Source organism: Mobula birostris, chromosome 26 (assembly GCF_030028105.1).
Source record: "Mobula birostris isolate sMobBir1 chromosome 26, sMobBir1.hap1, whole genome shotgun sequence".
NCBI lineage: Eukaryota > Metazoa > Chordata > Chondrichthyes > Myliobatiformes > Myliobatidae > Mobula > Mobula birostris.
The window spans coordinates 50,726,581-50,747,590 of NC_092395.1; the positions used below are offsets into that span (position 1 = coordinate 50,726,581).

Below are 21,010 nucleotides of genomic sequence, written 5' to 3' on the forward strand. Positions count from 1 at the left end.
ATGCTCTTTGTCGATTACAGCTCAGCATTTAATATCATCACCCCCTCAAAACTAATCAATAACGTCCAAGACCTTGGCCTAAATACCTCCTGTGTAATTGGATCAAGAGACCCCAGTCAGTTTGAGATTGATAACAACATCTCCTCCATGACCTCCATCAGCACAGGTACACCACAGGACTTAGCTCCCTGCTCTACTCACTTTACACCTATGCCTGTGGGGCTAAGAACAGCTCCAAACCATATTCAAGTTTACTGATGACACCACTGTTTTCGGTCAAAGCAAAGGAGGTGATGATTCAGCATGCAGGAGGGAGGTTCAAAATTTGGCTGAGTGGTGTCACAACAATAACCTCTCTCTCAATGTTAGCAAGACCAAGGGATTGAACGTAGACTTCCAGAGAGGGAAACCAGATGTCCACAACCCAGTCCTTATGGGAGGATCAGAGGTGGAGAGGGTTAGCAACTTTAAATTCCTGGGAGTTACTATTTCAGAGGACCTCTCCTGGACCCAGCACGTAAGTGCAATTGCAAAGAAAGCACAGAAACACCTCTACTTCCTTGGGACTCTGCGGAGATCCAGCACGACATCTAAAACTTTGACAAACTTCTATAGTTGTGTAGTGGAGAGTGTATTGACTGGCTGCATCACAGCTTGGTATGGAAACACCAATGGTTTTGAATGGAAAATCCTACAAAAGGTAGTGGATTTGTCCCAGTCCATCACGGGTAAAGCCCTCCCAACCATTGAGCACATCTACATGAAACGTTGTCATAGGAAAGCAGCATCCATCATCAGAAATCCCCACCACCCATCCTCTTTTCTCACTGCTGCCATCAAGTAGAAGGTACAGGTGCCTCAGGACTCACACCACCGGGTTCAAGAACAGTTACTACCCCTCAGCCATCAGGCTCTTGAACAAAGGGGATAACAACACTCACTCACATCGATATGTTTCCACAACCAGTGATCTCACTTTAAGGACTCTTTTATCCTATTATCTCATGTTCTCATTATTTATAGCTATTTATTTATATTTGCAGCTGCCGTTTGTCGTCTTCTGCACTCTAGATGATCTTTCATTGATCCTGTTATAGTTACTATTCTATAGATTTTCTGAGTATGCCCACAGGAAAATGAATCTCTGGGTTGTATATGGTGACATATATGTATTTGAATAATAAAATTTACTTTGAACTTTGGATGGAACCCACAATACAATTTGGGTGACTCTCCCAGCAGCTTGGTAATGACTTCCCTGTTGCAGACAGCTGGGAGACACTTCTATAATGTCCACAATCAATATTTCTTTTCCTGAAGAAGGTCACAATTACAGCATCTGGTGTCTCTTCACAAATATGGGAGATGTTGCTGTAAATCAGTGTTAAATGCTTCTACCATTTTTGTAGAATACTTCAGCAGGGCTTATTATCTTGAGGCTATGTCTGTGGTATTTTCAAGATGACATATAGTATGGCTTTTTTAACCTTTTATTGGTCTGACGGTGGCGAGCCTAAATTTAATATTGCACTGTGAATTGGAGCCAAGGACAGAGTCTCAGCTGAGGAGTTCTTTGAAGTAATCCTTCCAACGGGTGCTAACTGCCTTTCTAGCTCTCAGAGATGTAGGCCAGAGGATGTTCGAGCTATAAGTGGTCTTGATGTGCTAAAGAATCCACTTGCATCATGGCTACAGCCAGTTGCTGGATCTCCCGCGATTTCTCCACCAACCATTTGTTCTTTAGGTCACGTGTTTTTTGTTGGACCTCAGCCTTCAAGTGCCTGTAAAGCTGTTTTTTTTCCATAGAAGTGTGATCAAGTTTCCATTCCAAGAAGGCCTTGCGTTTTCAACTAATTAGCTCCTGGATCTCATGGTCATTCTCATCAAACCATTCCTGGTGTTTTCTGGTAGAGGAGTCAAGAGCAGTAGCAGAGTATTAGGGAGCTTGGTGTAACAGGGTCTGTATATGCAGAGAGTAATGAATAATTGACTTATCTAAAAATAAGTGCAAAGAAGAGTTCAAGTACTGGGACAGGACTGGTACAATCAGGACTACTTCAAACTGGACTAGTACAATCAGGATTGACCTGAAAGCTTAAGAGAGAACTCTGAGATACACAACATGAAGAGAAAAGCTAGAATGGATCATATCTAGGACAATTAGGATAAGGACAGAAAGGATAGGCAAAGTGACTGAAATCTCCTGGGAAGTGAAACTGATAAGTGTGCTGTCTTTCTCCAATATTCTGCTTGCCCTACGATGACATATATAACAATCAGAAATATTTCAGGAACGCCGACATTAGCAGCAGCAGAAGATGCTATTACATCTCCGCAAGCAAACCCAGACCTTATTCGGGATCAGGAGAACATAGGAAGTCAAGTTATCTTGTTTACCATTTATTTATATGGAGATTTATATTTATTTTTCTCTGAAAGTTGAAGATATAGACATAGCATTATAGTGATAAGAGTTCTGTTAATTCACAATAAAACTATGAAAAAGAACAGTCAAATAAAACACAAGATAAAATACAACCTCCATTACCACTCTGACACAAAACCTACTGATAGAATATTAACATCAAATGGCAGATGGAAAGGTTAAATTGAATAACAATTGTTTACATACCAATCGTGCTCATGCATACCATCAACGTATGAATGAAGTACGTGGATAGATATTTTATCAAGTAAAATTCCACAAATACAATTGGCAATTATTTTTAAATTTCGATAGTCCACATTCTCTGAAATACGTAATGCCAAGAGACCTTTCCTGCTACTTACTTCTGCTGTCCTCCTCTGTGCATAGTGTAACTTGTTCCAGACTGGCCAGACGTGTCCCGGTCATCACCTACAACAGCAGTACATTAGTGAGTAATCTTCATACCCAGGTGGCTATTCAATCAACATGGAAACACCTTATGAACATAAAAAACAATGAATCACAAATTAAATTTGAATTAAATGAGGTGGGGGCAAGACGTTACAGAAACAATCAACATTATGAGAAAGAGTAGCATGTTAGAAGCTTTCCAGTCCATGATAAGAACACTACAGCAGTAATCAATGTACCAGCAAAAATTGAGCAGGGGATCTGAGTGGGGCTAAAACAAACAAGGTTCCACATATCCCAAACAGACAAGTATACTTAGGACACAAACAGACACTCTATTTGAGGAAAATGAATGGAGTCAAAAGGAATTGAACAATTTGTGAACATGTTCAGACAGAAGAATGGTGGTCATCTAAACCAGTGGTCCCCAACCACCGGGCCGCAAAGCATGTGCTACCGGGCCACGAGGAAACGACGTGAGTCAACTGTACCTTTCCTTATTCCCTGTCACGCCCTCTGTTGAACTTGAATGCTCGCGAGGTCATCAGTCGGGCATTAACCTGCAACTACTCGATGGGTAAAAAACAAATATCGCTTGAGAGTTTCTTTGGAAGAGATAGTAGGGGACATAAAAGGCCTAACGATGATGATCATGCAGAGACTGCAAAAAAAAAAGAAAGCTTCCTTTAACAGAAAATACAACGAGTCATACATAAAATATGGCTTTATTGCGACCAGTGACTCACATGCTCCAAGCCCCGCGTGTGGTATGTGGAGACAAGCTGTCTAATGAGGCAATGAAGCCCTCAAAACTGCTTTGGCACCTTGATTCCAAGCACCCTGCACTTAAAGACAAACCCGTTGAGTTTTTTGAGCAGAAAAATCATGAACAAGCGGGACAGAAGCAAGTGCTGAGAGGCACCACCTCCACAAATGCTGCTGCTCTGAGAGCGTTATACTTAGTGGCTAGCCATATTGCTAAGGCTAAGAAGCCTTTCACTGTTGGTGAAGAATTGATTCTGCCTGCTGCCAAGACATGTGCTGTGAACTGTTGAGAGAAGCTGCAGCTAACAAGATGGCACAGGTTTCTCTTTCAGCTACCACAGTTTCAAGGAGAATCGATGACATAGCGGAGGACATCGAAGCACAGCTGTTGGAACAGCTTAACGAGTCTGGTTTCACTACCCAAGTCAAAGAGGTTGCTCCTGAATGCCAGTCTATACACTGTGTCACACAGAGGGAAATGCTGGCTAGCCAAAAACTGTTACCTGATCTTAACAGTGTATTGAGTGACGTTGTTGAAGTTATCAATCACATCAAAGCAAAAGCCCTTAACTCACATCTGTTTGAGCAGCTTTGCGAGGAAATGGATGCAGAGCACAAATGTCTTCTCTTTCACACTGAAGTCAGGTGGCTATCAAGGGAGAGAGCCTGGCCAGGATTTTTGAGCTAAGAGAGCAGCTACAGAGATTTCTTTCAGGAAAAAAGTCACCACTGGCAGCACACTTCAGTGATGAGGAGTGGATAGCAAAACTCGCTTATCTGTGTGACATCTTCAACCTACTCAATGAACTCAATTTGTCACTTCAGGGGAGAATGACAACTGTCTTCAAGTTGGCAGATAAAGTGTCTGCTTTCAAAGCCAAGCTGGAACTATGGGGACGACGAGTGGACAGGGGCATATTTGACATGTTCCCAACATTAGCTGGGATCTTAGGAGAGACTGAGGCTGCGCCGTCCTTCTCACAGCTGGTGCGCGATCACCTAACTTCGCTGTTGACAGAATTTGAGCGTTACTTCCCAACCGCAAATGACCCAAGACGTGCAAAGGAATGGGTCCATGACCCATTTGTGAATGTCCCTGGTGAATCATCCATGTCAGCACGGGTAGAAGATCAACTCCTCAAGCTTGCAAATGACGGTGGGCTGAAAAGTATGACATAACATCTCTGCCGGCATTCTGGATCAAAGTCAAGGCTGAATATCTTGAGATAGCCACGAAAGCACTGAAAACGGTGCTTCCATTTCCAACATCATATTGCGAAGCAGGATTTTCTGCGATTAATGCAATGAAAACTAAATTGCGGAATAGACTGGACATAAGGAACCCCCTTCGAGTATCACTGTCTCCCATCACCCCTCGATGGGACCGTCTTGTTGCAGGGAAACAAGTCCAGGGCTCCCACTGATTCAGCGATACTGGTGTGTTGCAATGATTTTATATGTTCATACGAGGAAAATATGCGCTGTGTGTTTAATATTAAATTTGTTAGGTAAACCCTTTTAGAAACGAAATTGAGTGTATTATTAGCCACTTATAAGTGACATAGTTTCACCTATATTCCAGTTGTGATTATACCCCCCCCCCCCCCGCCACCGGTCGGCTGGTCTGCAAGAATATTGTCAATATTAAACCGGTCCACGGTGCAAAAAAGGTTGAGGACCCCGATCTAAACCACCAATAAAAAAGGGAAAGAACCCAAGATCTCCTAGTAGGGGATTAAGATATAAAGGGACAGCATAACCATAATGAAAATAAGACACATAGGGTCAACAAACGGAAAATATTAGTGACAAAGGACTTGCAAAATATTGTTTATAAAGATATAAATGAGGATAGCTGAAACAAGTTCATGCAATGCAAAGTTGCTTCATTTTACTTCTGTATATACTGGCATATACATCGAGATACCTGAATATACATCCAAATGATTAAAAAAACTCCAAATGGGATCAGTTCTAAACAACCTTTCAATTTTGTGATGCATTCTAAACTTATTAACACCAGCTGCATTTACTTACAATTACAAGTAATTGCTATTCTACATTTTACATATATGAAGGTAGTAAGTAGTGAGGACTTGAAACATATGCATATTACAAAGAAGAAGGTATCTGCAGCATTATATCCTTATATCCCTCATCTGTTTGGGAGATGGGCTGAGGAATACCAAATGGATCTCAACTTAAATAAGTTGCATTTTGGACATTCAAACCAGGGTAGGATCTATATAGTGAATGCAGGGATCACGCAGGTAGACAGGATGGTGAAGAAGGTGGTCTTCACAAGTCAGGGCATCATCAGTCGAGCTTTTGAAAAGCGACACCTCGAGTGGCACAGTCAGCGTAACGCTATTACAGCGCCAGTAACACTGCTTCAATTCCGTCTCCTAGAACAGAGAAACCTACAGCACATTACAGGCCCTTTGGCCCACAAGGTTGAGGCCAGCATGTAACTACTACTACCACGTCGACTCAGGCCTAGGGGGCCGGCGTCGGGCAAAACCATGTAATCTACTCTAGAAACTGCCTAGAATTACCCTACCACATAGCCCTCTATTTTTCTAAGCTCTACGTACCTATCTAAGAATCTCTTAAAAGACGCTCGTTTATACCTTCTCCTCACAACAGTGTGGGTTTCATCTGGGTGCTCTGATTTCCTCCCACATCCCAAAGATGCAGGTGTTAAATGGTCACATGGGTGCAACTGCGCAGCATTAGCTTGTTGGGCCGAAAGGGGCTGTTACCACACTGTATCTCAAAATAAACAAAAATAAATAAATTATTTTGCAGTTACACACATCATTGGTGAGGAAGCACTTGGAGTATAGTGTGCAGCTTCTGTCCGTTTTTATTACAGGAAAGACATTGTCCAGTTAGATTAGGTACAGAAGAGATTATAGGGAGAGATTGGCCATACTGGATCCTTATTTCGTGAGCATACTAGAATGATGGGAGACTCAGAAGTGTATAAAATCATAAGATGGTTGGTCATAGATCTGAGAAGTAACTTCTAGTAACACAGAAGGTAGCGAGTACCTAGAATAAGCTGCCAGAGGAAGTGGTAGAAGCGGGTACAACAGCAGCAAAAAGCCATTTGGACAAGTACAAGGAAGAGAAAGGCTTGGAAGAGTATTGGCTCTTCAAAAATGCAACTGGGATGAGCAGGGATGATGCTGTGGTTGGTATGGACTAAATGACTGAAGGGCCTGTTTCCATACTGCATGACTCTATATAAGATGCATCAGGAACAAATGAATATACAGGTTAGTTTCATCAGCTCTGATCTACTTCTACCAACCCCACACTTTAAGTCGCGGTGACTACAGCGAAGAGTTAAAGAGTGACACTGCTCCTATGTTATATTGCTTAGAGCTGCTTATGAAAGCACCAAATCTCAAATTGGCTAATGGAAGCAGAGTACAACTGATGGCCTCCCGCTGCTTCCCCCCAAAAAGTCTCTGGGAACTTCCAGTAAGATGGTGATAGGTTAATCGCTTAAAATTGTCGCTCTGTTTTATTTCTTACCTCCGCACTTCTTATCTTCCTTTTTCTACTCTAGACTGCTGATTTTTTTTTTGTTCTCCTACCTGCCTGTGAATACGTCTGTCTTACAATGGCCTTCAAGCCCTCTAAAGCTGGGAAAAAAGAAGTTTCTGTGACTGCCTCCATCTGCCGACATTATCGCCATTCTGGACCAGCACCGACAAGAGATTATATCTGAACTTAAGTCAGAATATAAGTCTTTCTTCAGTTCATTGGAGTCAAAATTGGATCAAATTAATTCCAAAGTGGAGAAACATGCCATTCGTCTTTCTCATCTTGACTCAGAAACCGGAGATTTAAAATGTCGTGTTCAGCAGCTGGAAGCCATTCCAGCAATTTGAGTGAGAACAACACCAAGTTATCAGCCAAAATAGCTGATCTCGAAGGTCAGAGTAGAAGGCACAATCTACATATCCTCGGTCTGCCAAAGGCTATTGAAAGCAGAGTTCCTGTTGAACTTTTTTCCTCCTTGCTTTGTGAGGTTTTTGGGAAAGATACTCTTCCAAATTCACCTGAGTTAGACAGAGCTCACCGTATACAGGTATTTCGTTCTAAGCCCGAACTGGGCTCCCAGCCACGCCCAGTTATGCTTTGTTTTCATCGCTATCAGGTGAAAAACCTTTTGACTATGGAAGCACGTCGAAGAGGAAAATTGCATTATCAGGGCCATCCCATTCGTATTGTTGAAGATTATGCTCCTCAAGTTTTGAGACTACGTGCCAAATAGAAAGGTGTAATGAAAGAGTTTTACAATCATGGATTTAGGCCCTCGTTATATTACCCTGCCAAGCTTTGAATAACTCTTAGTACTGGGGACAAAAAATTGTTCAACTCTGCTACAGAAGCTCAGGAATTCATCAAAAGTCGCCTTGCTGTCACGACTTCTTCAGACTTGATCTGATTATTTAAAATGGCTGATTACTTTTTTTCTCTCCATGGTTTTTTTTATTTCTTTGGTTTCCTTTTAAATTATTGATAATGGTTTATTTCTGGTATAAGGAGTTTAGAAATTTATCGAAAGTCTCCTTGTCATTGTGATTTCTTCAGACTCAATTTGATTATTTAAAATGGCCAATTGTTTTTTTCTTTTTTTTTGTTGTTTTCCTTTTAAATTTGATTTTTAATATTACTGGAAATGGTTAACTCTGCTATAAGTAATCCAGAAATTTATTTGAAGTCTCCTCGCTATGGTGACTCCCTCTTAATTAATTTTTAAATTACTGAAAATGGTTTAATTCTGCTATAAGAAGCTCAGAACTTTATTGAAAGTCTTCTTGCCATGGTGTCTCCTTCAGACTTGATTTGATTATTTAAAATAGCCGATTGCTATTATTTCTTATTTTCCTTTAAATTTAATTTTTAAATTACTGAAAATGGTTTAACTCTGCTATAAGAAGTTCAGAAATTTACTGAAAGTCTCCTTGCTATGGGGACTCGTAAATTATTTCTTAAATTACTGAAAATGGTTTAAGTCTGCTATAAATTCAGACATTTTTCAAAAGTCTCCTTGCTACAGTGTCTCCTTTAGACTCGATTTGATTATTTAAAATGGCCGACTGGTACTTTTTTTTCCCTCTTTCTTTGTTTTTTTCCCCCTGTTTTCTTTATAAATTTTATTTTTTTAATTACTGTATTTTTTTTCTTCGCGGGTATGGTAATCTGGATTATTATTTCAAATTAAGTCTAATACTTTTCGATAGTACTGTTTTCTTTTTTTTCTTTGTGTACAATTTTAATTCCAAGTGCATAAGCTCTCTGGTTTTTTTTAAACTTAATTAAAAGGAGCTCATGAAACAGAAGCTGAAAGTTGGGGTTCGGGTAGTTTTTTTCTGAAGAGCTTGCTGCTGTTCTTCGGTAGCTTTCTTGCTTTGGGTTCTGAGAGGGTAGGGAGAGGGTTTCCTAGTGCCAACATTATTTAAGCACTTCTTGGTTATCCTTTGTTATTCAGGACTTTTTTTCTTGTCCTGATTTTTTTGTTTCTTACTTTTGCCCCAGAGCTGTTATTAGAATGTTTGTCCATATTTATGCCTACTATCCTATATGTTTTTTATATGACAATGGTTAACCTATTGAATCTTATAAGCTGAAATGTTAAGGGATTGAACCATCCTGTTAAAAGAAGGAAGGTGTTTTCACATCTCAAGCAGCTTCAAGCTGATATTGCTTTTTTGCAAGAAACACATATTCGTAGTTTTGATAACTCTCACCTTATGTCTAGGTAGGTGGGACAGCACTTTCATTCTGCCTTTCCAGGTAAAGCCATGGGGGTTTCAATTTTTCTTAACCAGAATGTTCCCTTTGAGCTTCATAAAATTTCAGATACAAATGATCGTTTTATTATTGTCTCTGGGGAATTGTATAATAATAGGGTAGTCTTGGCTATACTCCCAATTCAGATGATGTGGATTTTTTGACCGTTTTTTTTCTTTACTACCTGACTTGAGTTTATATTCCCTCATATTGGGTGGTGATTTTAATTGTTGGTTAGATCCAGTATTGGATCGATCCTCCTCTGTTCCTAGACTACCTAGTAAATCTGCGTTGTCTATCCATTCTTTCCTTTCTAATTCTGGTATTTCTGATGTGTGGCGCTTTTTCTATCCTACTGAGAGGGATTATTCCTTTTTTTCACATGTCCATCATACTTTTACTGGAATTGATTATTTCTTAATGGATAATCAGCTGATTCCATCTGTTCACTCTTGCGACTATCAGAGTATAGTGATTTCGGATCATTCCCCAGTTACCCTGTCCATAAATTTCCCTGGTCTTCCTCAAATGAACAAACATTGGCGTTTTAATCTGACCTTGTTGTCAGATAATGAGTTTGTAAAATTTATGAAGGACCAGATAACTTTTTTTTAAGTAGTAACATGTCATCTGAAATCTCATCCCAGGTCGTCTGGGACGCCATGAAAGCATATTTGAGTGGTCAAATAATTTCATATACTGTGAATCTGAAAAGAAAGACCTATTTAGAGCGTTTAGACTTGATTGGTCAAATTAAAGCAACAGACCAATTATATGCCCAGACCAAAAATCCTGAATTGTATAAGACAAGAGTAGGACTTCAAACTAAGTTTGACCTCATCTCCACTCGGCCAGTTGAACGCCAACTTCTTGAAAGAGCCGATTTTATATTCATGGGGATAAGTCCAGTAAGTTTTTAGTTAACCAACTAAGACGCTCTAAAGCTAAACAACAAATCACAAAAATTCGAATGGGAAATGGGAACATTACTTCGAATCATTTTGATATCAATGACACACTTAAGAACTATTATTCTCAACTTTATATTTCTGAATCTTTAAATGAGAATATCTCGGTTGAGTGTTTTTTAAATAGTTTAAATATTCCTTCGCTTTCTTCTGACTTTAAAACAAAACTCAAAGAACCATTATCATTAGAGCAAATATCGTCTGCCATCTCTGTATTACAGTCGGGTAAATCTCCTGTATTGCAGATGACATAGTCCTGCTCTCTGACCAGATGGAGGAAGCACAGCAGCTACTGACAAAAGTAGAAATTGAGTGCAATAAAGTTGGACTTCACCTAAACGCTAAAAAGACAGAGTACATGGTGTTTAACTGTGACGAAGGTACTCTCAAGGCCGTAGAGAATGATACCATTAAGAAAGCCTTTGACTACAAGTACCTCGGGTCAAGAATGATGAGTTCGGAGAAGGACATAAAGATATGGAAGGTGCTGGCGTGGAGGGCTATGAACGACATGAAGGAAATCTGGAAGTCGAACCTGACCAGAGGGCTTAGAAAGAGGATTTTCATAGAAGTCATAGAGTCCATTCTCACATACGGATGTGAGACGTGGACACTCACCAACATGATGCAGAAGTCTCTAGATGGTTGCTATACACGAATGCTCCGGATGGCTCTTGACATGAGTTGGCGACAGCACATGACGAACGTCGAGCTCTATAACAACCTACCAATGCTCACCACTAAAATCGAGGCAAGAAGACTGCAACTAGCGGGGCACTGTCTTCGCCACCCCGAGCTACCTGCCAGCCTAGTCATCTTATGGGAGCCCAAGCACGGGAGGATGAACCCTGGGTACCCTCCCAAGACTATGGTCAACACGCTCCTAGAAGACAGCGGCCCAGCTAATGTAGATGAACTGAACACACTGATGAGGGAGAGGGAGAAGTGGAGAGTCCGTCATCGTGCCCGACACCGGCCCCCTAGGCCTGAGTCGACGTAGTAGTAGTAGTAGTAGTAAATCTCCCAGACCTGATGGCTTTTCAGCAGAATTTTATAAATCATTTTCTTCACCGCTTTCGTCTCAATTATTTTCAGTTCTATCCGATTCATTTAAGCATGGTAAATGGCCTGCATCATTTAATGAGGCATGTATCATTCTTTTAGCCAAAAAAGGTAAAGATCCGACAGAGTGTTCTTCGTATAGGCCGATTTCTTTATTAAATGTTGATGTTAAAATTTTGGCTGAAGTTTTGGCTCGTAGATTAGAAAACATTATACCCTCTATTATTTCTGAAGATCACACCGATTTTATCAAAAATCGTCTTTCCTTTTTTTAATATACGGCGCTTATTTAATATTTTATATTCACCCTCAAATGGAATTCCTGAATGTGTCATTTCTCTTGATGCGAAGAAAGCATTCGATCGTGTCGAATAGAATTACCTTTTTGCGGTTTTAGAAAAATTTGATTTTGGACAAAGTTTTACTACGTGGATTAAATTGCTATATTCGTGTCCCACTGCTTCTGTTTTGACCAGCTCTCAGCAATCCCAGTCTTTCAGCCTTAAACGTGGCACTCATTGAGGTTGTCCTTTAAGTCCCTTACTCTTCGATTTAGCTATAGAGCCACTTGCCATTGCGTTTCGCAGCTGTGCTGAAGTGATGGGGATTTGGAGGGGAGGTGTTGAGCATAAAGTTTCCCTTTATGCTGACGATCTTTTAATTTTTATATCAAACCTGACTATCTCCTTACCCTCAATGTTTTCACTTCTTAATAAATTTAGCAGATTTTCTGGTTATAAACTTAATTTACACAAGAGTGAACTCTTTCCAATCAATAGAGAAGCACAAGCTTTAGTATTCCATGACCTCCCTTTTAAAGTAGTTAACAATCAATTCACTTATCTTGGTGTTACAGTAACAAGGAACTTTAAGAATCTTTTTCGAGGAAATTTTACCAATCTTCTAAACTCTACAAAACAGAGTTTGACACAGTGGTCACCCTTGTCTATGTCTCTTGTAGGTCGTATTAATGTTATTAAAATGTATATCCTTCCTAAATTTTTGTATCTACTTCAGTCTTTACCAATTTTTATTTCTAAAGCTTTTTTTGATGGGTTAGATTCTATTATTTCATCTTATCTATGGGAGGGTAAATGTCCTAGACCTAATAAAGCTCATCTTCAAAAATCTAAAAAGGAAGGTGGTATGGCCTTGCCAATTTACGTTTATATTATAGGGCACCCAATATTCGTTGTCTTATTTTTTGGTCTTTCTTCCATAATAAGTCTGACTCTCCAAAATGGGTGGCTGTGGAGTTGAACTCTACTAAGGATCTTCCAATTTCTGCACTTCTTGGTTCCACACTTCCTTGTCATTTGCCTCGACATATTGTTAATCCTCTTATCAGACATTCTTTAAGAATATGGGCTCAGTTCAGAAAATTTAATGGTCTTCACGGTTTTTCTCTCTCTAGCCCTATTTTACATAATCATCTTTTCCTACCTTCTATGCGGGATTCAACATTTTACGACTGGCATAAAAAGGGTATTAGGCGCTTTGAAGATCTTTTCATTGATAACTGTTTTGCAACTTTTCAACAATTGTCTGTAAAGTTTAATCTACCTAATACTCATTTCTTTAGATATCTTCAAATTAGACATTTCATTAACCCTTTGATATCAAATTTTCCTGAGATGCATGAGAAAAATGTTCTGTATTTGTTTCTCTGTATCAATTCATTGGGTAAAGGTTTAATTTCTGCTATTCGGAATGTTAGTGATTCTGAGGCATGCCCCTTTTGATAAAATTAGAACTGCCTGGGAACAAGATCTAAATATCTCCTTATCTGATGTGGTTTGGGATTTAATTCTTAAGTCAGTCAACTCAACCTCTCTATGTACTCGCCACTGCCTTTTGCAGTTTAAGGTTGTACACAGGGCTCATATGTCTAAAACTAAATTATCACGGCTTTATCCTGACATTAGCCCTGTCTGTGATAAGTGTAAAGGGGCTGAGGCTTCCCTTATTCATATGTATTGGACCCGTCCTAGTCTAGAGAAATTTTGGAGAGAGGTTTTTTCAACCCTATCTCATATTCTTAACTGCCATTTAGAACCTAACCCTCTGGTTGCTCTTTTTGGCACATTGGGTGACGTAAATTTGCACTTGAGTCCGACTAAATGCTGAACATCCAGGAGGAAATCTGCAGACGCTGGAAAATTTCAAGCAACACACATCAAAGTTGCTGGTGAACGCAGCAGGCTAGGCAGCATCTCTAGGAAGAGGTACAGTCGACGTTTCAGGTATTCTTTTTCTCTCTCTCTCCTTTTTCTCCCTCTGTCCCTCTCACTATACTCCTTGCCCATCTTCTGGGCTTTCCCTCCCCCTTTCTTTCTCCCTAGGCCTCCTGTCCCATGATCCTCTCATATCCCTTTTGCCAATCACCTGTCCAGCTCTTGACTCTATCCCTGCCCCTCCTGTCTTCTCCTATCATTTTGGATCTCCCCCTCCTGCTCCCACTTTCAAATCCCTTATTCACTCTTCCTTCAGTTAGTCCTGACGAAGGGTCTCGGCCCGAAACGTCGACTGTTCCTCTTCCTAGAGATGCTGCCTGGCCTGCTGCGTTCACCAGCAACTTTGATGTGTGTTGCTTTAAATGTCGAACATTACCTTTTGTCTCTCTCTTGGCTAGACGGTTGGTTCTCCTTAGGTGGAAAGATGCTGCCCCACCCACTCACGCTCAATGGCTTAGTGATATTATGGCCTGTTTAGACCTCGAAAAGATTAATTATTCATTTCTCAATTCGGACGTAATGTTTCATAAGGTTTGGGGACATTTTCTTGAATATTTTCACAATTCTTCTTTAGGGTAAGCTTATCCTTTTTTTGTATGCTACAATCCCTTACTTCCAGCTTTTTGTTTTGTAAGTTACACAGTTTTTTGTTGTCAATTACATTATACTTTTGGTAGTCGGCATTATACTTTCTTTTTTTCTATGTATATTTTACAGTTCTCTGGGGTTGAATGCTCCGATTGATTTTTTTTTTATATATGCACAATGGTTGGCCTGGGTTTTTTTTTCAGTGGGAGGTTGGAATGGATACCTATTTTACATAATTCTCTTTTGGGTGCTTTTTTTTCCTTAATTGTTATGAATTACATATTGGATTTGTTTGTTTTCTCCATTTTGTTGTTGGGTTCTCTTTCTCCAGTTTCCCATAGAAATGCATAAAAAAAATCAATTTTAAAAAAGTCTCTGGGGGTGGGGGGGGCTGACTGCTCACTGACACTGGATAACTCAGGAACATTATTAGTTTAGCAATTTCAGATCACGTTTTCCTCATTTTTCCACGCTATCAACAGCAATCCATCTATTGTAGCTTCTTTACTTTTCATGATCTTTCCTTTTGTCATTTAATTTCTCCTGCATTCCATCACAAGCTTTCCTTTCTGTTCTCTCCTATTGTTTGTTTTGCTTTCTGACAAGTACTTTAATAAGATGTAACAGATGTTATACTCCAGTTTTCACCAATCTTAAGTTACTGACTTAAACTTCACATTCCACAAATATCTGTTGTGTATTTGCATTGTTTTTATTCATAATTCAGATTTCAAAATTGGCAGTACTTTTCTCTTGCATTGTCATATCAGCAAACTCTGAAAATTATACCAATTAACAGATAAGTCAGTAGTGTCATCTTCTTGAGAAAATGAACTATAAAATATCAGCTCAGTGGAATATCAGATTGGAAAACTGCAATACAACTTTGATGTTATATTTAATACTAGCAGGCACAGGCAGGACATCTCCCTAATCCTTTATACAATACAGCACATTTATCCTTCAAATGTTGTAAACACAACTGGTTCAGCTCCTTGAGCTCTAAACTTGGTCTATTATTCCACCTTTTCCCCCATTCATGTTTCTTTTTTATTTTTCATATTTATTCACCACTTTGAAATGCTATTTTCAGCAACGCTTCTGGTAGGGCAATCCATTTCTCTCTGACCGACATATTTTGCCCTCATCCTTTATAATTCTGCAACGCCCTTAAATTTATACACTCATTTCCAATTTATTGGAGATGGAGAACAGTTCATTTCCAGTTAATGCAAAAATGTAACAGGTTTCCTCCAGGTTTTAGGACCAAGGTCACAGATGTTTTTAGCTGTTGATGACTTAGTTACAATACAGGAAGAGGTCATTCAGCCCACTACATTCTTGCTGGTTTCCAAAAGGTCAAACCATCAGTCTCATTTCTCCTCCCATTTCACTATAATCTTGCAATTTATTGTTTTTCATATCACCAGTAACTCTCCTTTCTTTTCACGTTTATGTTATAGAAACATAGAAACATAGAAAATAGGTGCAGGAGTAGGCCATTCGGCCCTTCGAGCCTGCACTGCCATTTATTATGATTATGGCTGATCATCCAACTCAGAACCCCGCCCCAGCCTTCCCTCCATACCCCCTGACCCCCGTAGTCACAAGGGCCAACATTATGTTCAACAGTAACCAGAAGCACCAGAAGAAACCCTCAGAGATAGTGTAAAAACGCCACGTAGATAAGATCAACCTTAGAGTTGTGGAGTGACAGACCTACAGTAAATGCCAAGCCACTATGTTAGCCTGTACCCAATTAAGTTACTAGCAGGTCTTTAGTGTGTGGAAGGAAATCAGAGTACCAGGAGAAACCCACAAGGTCACAGGAAGATGTGCAAACTTCACACAAACTACACTGGAAGATAATGACTACTGATAAACTCCGTACAGACAGTATCTAAGTCAGTACTACTGCTAAGTATGAGCAATGATTCTCCAGTGTTGCCTTTGAGGAATGAAATGGCCAGAAACAATTTCTTTCTTCACATTGTTCAGAAACACAAGACTATTGTAGAGTTTCACCTTGCCAATGATTCCTTGACATCATTCCATTATCCATGCCTTCCTGCCAGGAATGATCAGGAAATCTGTCCATTTTCTGACTAAGATCACTGTTCCAACCTTGACTGAAGCTGAAAACAAAAATTCTTCAGAAAGCATTAAAAATTAGAGGGCAGAGGTTTAATGTATATCAGAAAAGCAAGACAGTTAATCATCAAATACAGTGCCCCTATTTCTTCACTAGGTCTTTTGCTCAAATTTGCTCATTCTGAGAATGAAGATTAAGCAGCAATATTTTCAGTTGGCAGAGACAAATCCGAATCAGAATCATATGTCATGAAATGTGTTGTTATGTGGCAGCAGTACATTGTAATAGATAATAATAACTGTAAATTGCTATATATATAGTTATGTTAAATAAGTCGTACAAAAAGAGAAAAAAGTAGTAGTGAGGTCGTGTTTATGGGTTCAATATCCATTCAGAAATCTGACGGCAGAGGGCAAGAAGCTATTCCCTGAACCTGGTAACCAAGAAAAAACATGAAGGTGAAATATGGGCATGTACGTAAAAAAGGTAATGCTGGGGAATTGAAACTTTTTGCTACTAGGGCAGCACCAAGGACACCCAGGCAGAGGGCATTATGAGCCAGAGTAAATTTATTGTGGTACGATACACTAATATTATAAAGAACAATTGTTCTCACTTTAATCCAATGCCCCATCCATGGAAAAAATGATCATCCTACCCAATATACCCTTTTTTGTGAACTGATTGCAGAATTGAAGTCAGAAATAGTGACCATTACTCAACTTACTTTTGAAGGAAAAATAGAACTTTAAAAGGGTAAAAACAAGTTGATGTACAAAGAGTATTAGTGCAATGGCAAGTAGACACAAGTGTGAATAAATTCACCAATAAGAGGGACATGGAAAATTGTGAGGACAGCGTAAAATAGGCTGATATGCGAGTTGAGGTTAAGAAACAGGATGTGCTGGAACCTTTGAAAAACATTAGGATAGATAACTCCATAAGACCTTAAGACATAGGAGCAGAATTAGGCCATTGAGTCTGCTCTGCTATTCCATCATGGCTGATCCCGGATCCCACTCACTTGCCTTCTCACCATTTCCTTTGATGTCTCTGGGGTCAGATGAGATATACCCCAGGTTACTACGGAAAGCAAGGAAAAAGACTGATGAGCCTTTGAAGGTGATCTTTGCATCCTCAGAGGCCACAAGAGTAGTACCAGATGACTGGAAAGTAGCAAGTGTTATTCCTTTGTTCAAAAAAGGGAGTAGGGAGTAGAGAATTATAGAATTATAGAGAATTATTGTCTTCCTTTGCCTGTGGTGAACAAATTGTTGAAGAAGAGACTTAGATACAAGATTTCTGAGCATTTGAAGAAGCAGAGTTTGATTGGGGATAGTCAGCATGGCTTTGTGAGAGGCAAATCATGCCTCACGAGCCAGATTGATTTACTTGACGATATGACAAAGCACATTGATGAAGGTAGAGCAGTAGATGTGTTGTACATGGAATTTAGTAAGGCGTTTGATAAGGTTCCCCATGGTAGGCTCATTCAGAAAGTCAGGAAGCATGAGATCTAAGAAAACTTGGTTGTGTGGATTCAGAATTGGTTTGCCCACAGAAGGCAGAAGGTAGTTGCAAATGGACCATATTCTGCCTGGAGGTTACTGAGCAATGTGTTCCATAGCCATCTTTTTTGGGATCCCTATTCTTTGCAATTTTTACAAATGACTTGGATGAGGAAATGGAAGGGCGTGTTTGTAAGTTTGCAGATGACATGAAGGTTGGTGGTAGTGTGGATAGTATGGAAGGATACTGTAAGTTACAGTGGGATATTGACATGCAGAGCTGGGCTGAGAAGTGGCAACCCACAGAAGTATGAAGTGTGAAATGATGCACTTTAAAGGACGAATTTGAACAGTAAATACAGGGTTAATGGCAGGATTCTTAGCAGTGTGTAGCAACAGAGGGATTTGGGGTCCACTTCTATAGATCCCTCAAAGTTAATGTGCAAGTTGATAGAGTTGTTAAGAAATCATATAATGTGTTGGCCTTCATTAGACAGGGGACTGCATTCGTGAGGTAATGTTGCAACTCTATAAAACCCTGGTTACACCACACTTCGAATATTCTGCCTCCTTTATAAAAAGGATGTGGAAGCTATTGAGAGGATTCAGAGAAGATTTACCAGAAAGCTGCCTTGATTAGAGGATATATTTTATGAGGATAGGTTGGGGAACCTAGGGCTTTTCCCTGGAGCAAAGGAAGATGAGAGGTGACTTGATAGAGGTGTGCAAGATGATGAGGCATAGTTGTCAACCAGAGACTTTTTCCAGTGGGAGAAATGTCTAGAATGGTTGGGGGGGGGCATAATTTTGAGAGATTGAAGGATGGTATGAGGAGGAGAGATGTCAGAAGTAAGTTCACCCCTCCCCCCACTGGTGGGTGCATAGAACATCCTGCCTGAGGTGGTGATAAAGATACATTATAAACATTTAATAAACTTTTAGATAGGCATATGGATGATAGAAAAATTGATGGCTATTTAAGAGGAAAGTGTAGATTAAAAGGTTGGCACAACATTGTGTGCCAAAGGGTCTGTACTGTGCTTTAATGCTCTGTATTTTATAGAGGTGCAAGTAATTAAGAAAGTGTGTGTACCTTAATACCAAGGTTGCTGGAGTAAAACTTGCTGAGTCTGTTTTAAGGTTAGGGAAAACCTTGTTCGGGGCATTGCTAAAGGATACATCGGAATCACAGCAGCTTGATACTCTGACCGTTTCCTAGGATGAGATACTGCCCGATGATGAACAACTAAATAAGATTAGGTCATACTGGAGTTCAGAAAAATGCAGCAGCTCAGTGAAATAAACAAGATTCTATGACGGGGTGATAGGATGCATGCTGTTTCTCCAGATGTTAAGTATAAAGCAACTGTTGGCTGGCTGACAAGTCTCCAGGTCCATGTGCACTTAACTTTAGGATATTAAAACTGTTTTCATTTTCTAAAGCTTCTTAGGGAATAGTTCCATTATATTGGAAAACAGCTAATACTCGTTATACAAGAAAGGCAGAAAGCAGGAAATTACAGGACATTAGCTTAACATCTGCTATAGGGAAACTGTTGGAAGTTATTAAAAGGATTTAAAAATATTCAGGCATTCAACCAAAGTCAACTATAAAAGGGAAGTTAAATTTATTAATAACAGAATGGAAATGAAAAGAAGAGGATGTAATAGGATTCCCAGAAAGCATTTGAAAGACTCAGATAATTGAGTTGTGCAGCACTTCTGGGCTCTTCACCCCTAATGTGACGATGCTAACCATTGCGTCCATCTAAACTAATCCCACTTGATACAAGAAATCCATGCCCCTTGTATGCCTTGCTCACTCAACTACTTTTCAAGATGCTTCTTAAATAATATTCCTTTACTTGCCTCTTCCACATCCTCTGACATCTCCTTTCAGATATGAACTATTCTATTATGAAAATTTACCCCTCAGATTCCCCTTAAACCTCCTCCTCTCACCATAAACCGAAAACCTCTCATAGGAAACAGATACTGACCATCTACCCAGTCGACGTCTTTGATAATTTTTACATACTTTTATTATGTAAATTCTCAGATCCCTTTGTTCCAGGAACAACAGACCAAGCCTGTCCTCTCTCTCCTAATAACTCAAGATTTTAATCCAGGCATTGTTTCTGTGAATCTTTCTGTATCCTCTTTAGCTTAATCACATACTTCCTGTAGTGTGGTGACCAGAACTGCACATAACACACCGAGTGCAGCCGAACCGGTGTTTTATACAATTGTACCAGTTCTTGTATTCCATGCCTCAGCCAATGGAACAGGCCAACAGGTAAACAGGTAAACATGAACCAGCCAACTGTACCCCCAAGGTCTCTCTACTCAATAATACTTCCCAGGGGACTATCATTCACAGTACATGTCCTACTCAGGTTTAACTTCCTGAATTGCAACACTTCACACTTAAATTCCATCTGCCATAACTTTTGCCAACTTCCCTAGTTATTGCCATGGAATCATGGAGTGACACTACAGCACAGAAGCAGCCCTTTGGCCATCCAGTCCATGCCAACCTGACCTTTTATCTAATCCCATCCCATCCATACTCCTCTTATCCTCGTACTTTTCCAAACTTCTCTTAAATGTTATAATGGAACTGAAATCTACTACTACTGCTAGCAGCTCATTTCACACTCACACCACCCTCTGAGTGAGAAGTTTCCCCTTAAATATTTCACCTTTCACCCTTAACTTATGACCTCTAGTTCACATTTCACCCAACCTCAGGGGATAAAGCCTGCATACATTCACCTGATCTATACCCCTCACAATTTTGTATACCACTCTAAGATCTACCCCCCTAATTTACTGGACTCCAGGGAATAAGATCCTAAACTATTCCCCATTTCCTATAACTCAGAGCCTCAAGTCTGAGCAACATTCTTGCCTGGTGAGTAGCCAGAAGTCTTGGTACATATTGGCACCAACGATATAGGTCAGAAATTGGAGGAAGTCCTGAAGAGAGAACTTAGGGAGCTAAATAGAAAGCTGAAAAACACAATCTCCAGTGTAGTGATCTTTGGATTGCTGCCTGTGCTATGCACCAGTGAGGATAAGATTAGGATGAGTTGGCAGATGAATGTGTGGCTGGGGAATTAGTGCAAGGGCAGGGTTTCAGA

General features: G+C 39.8%; 1 protein-coding gene across 5 annotated transcripts in view; it reads right to left on the reverse strand.

The window, feature by feature from the left end:
* The window catches only part of LOC140188152 (scaffold attachment factor B1-like), a 98,141-nt gene that overhangs the window by 14,074 nt on the left and 63,057 nt on the right, over positions 1–21,010 (reverse strand). For 4 of the 5 annotated variants that reach the window (XR_011883228.1, XM_072244142.1, XM_072244139.1 and 1 more), the window contains 2 exons: positions 16,293–16,417; positions 2,791–2,857 (listed from right to left, as the gene is read on the reverse strand). Coding sequence is in view for 4 of the 5 variants with exons in the window: in XM_072244142.1 (XP_072100243.1) it covers positions 2,791–2,857; positions 16,293–16,417 (192 nt within the window). In the remaining variant the exon portion in view is untranslated. Of the gene's footprint in view, positions 1–1,831; positions 1,905–2,790; positions 2,858–16,292; positions 16,418–21,010 lie in introns of those variants that run through there. The other variant, XM_072244140.1, reaches the window with a different exon arrangement.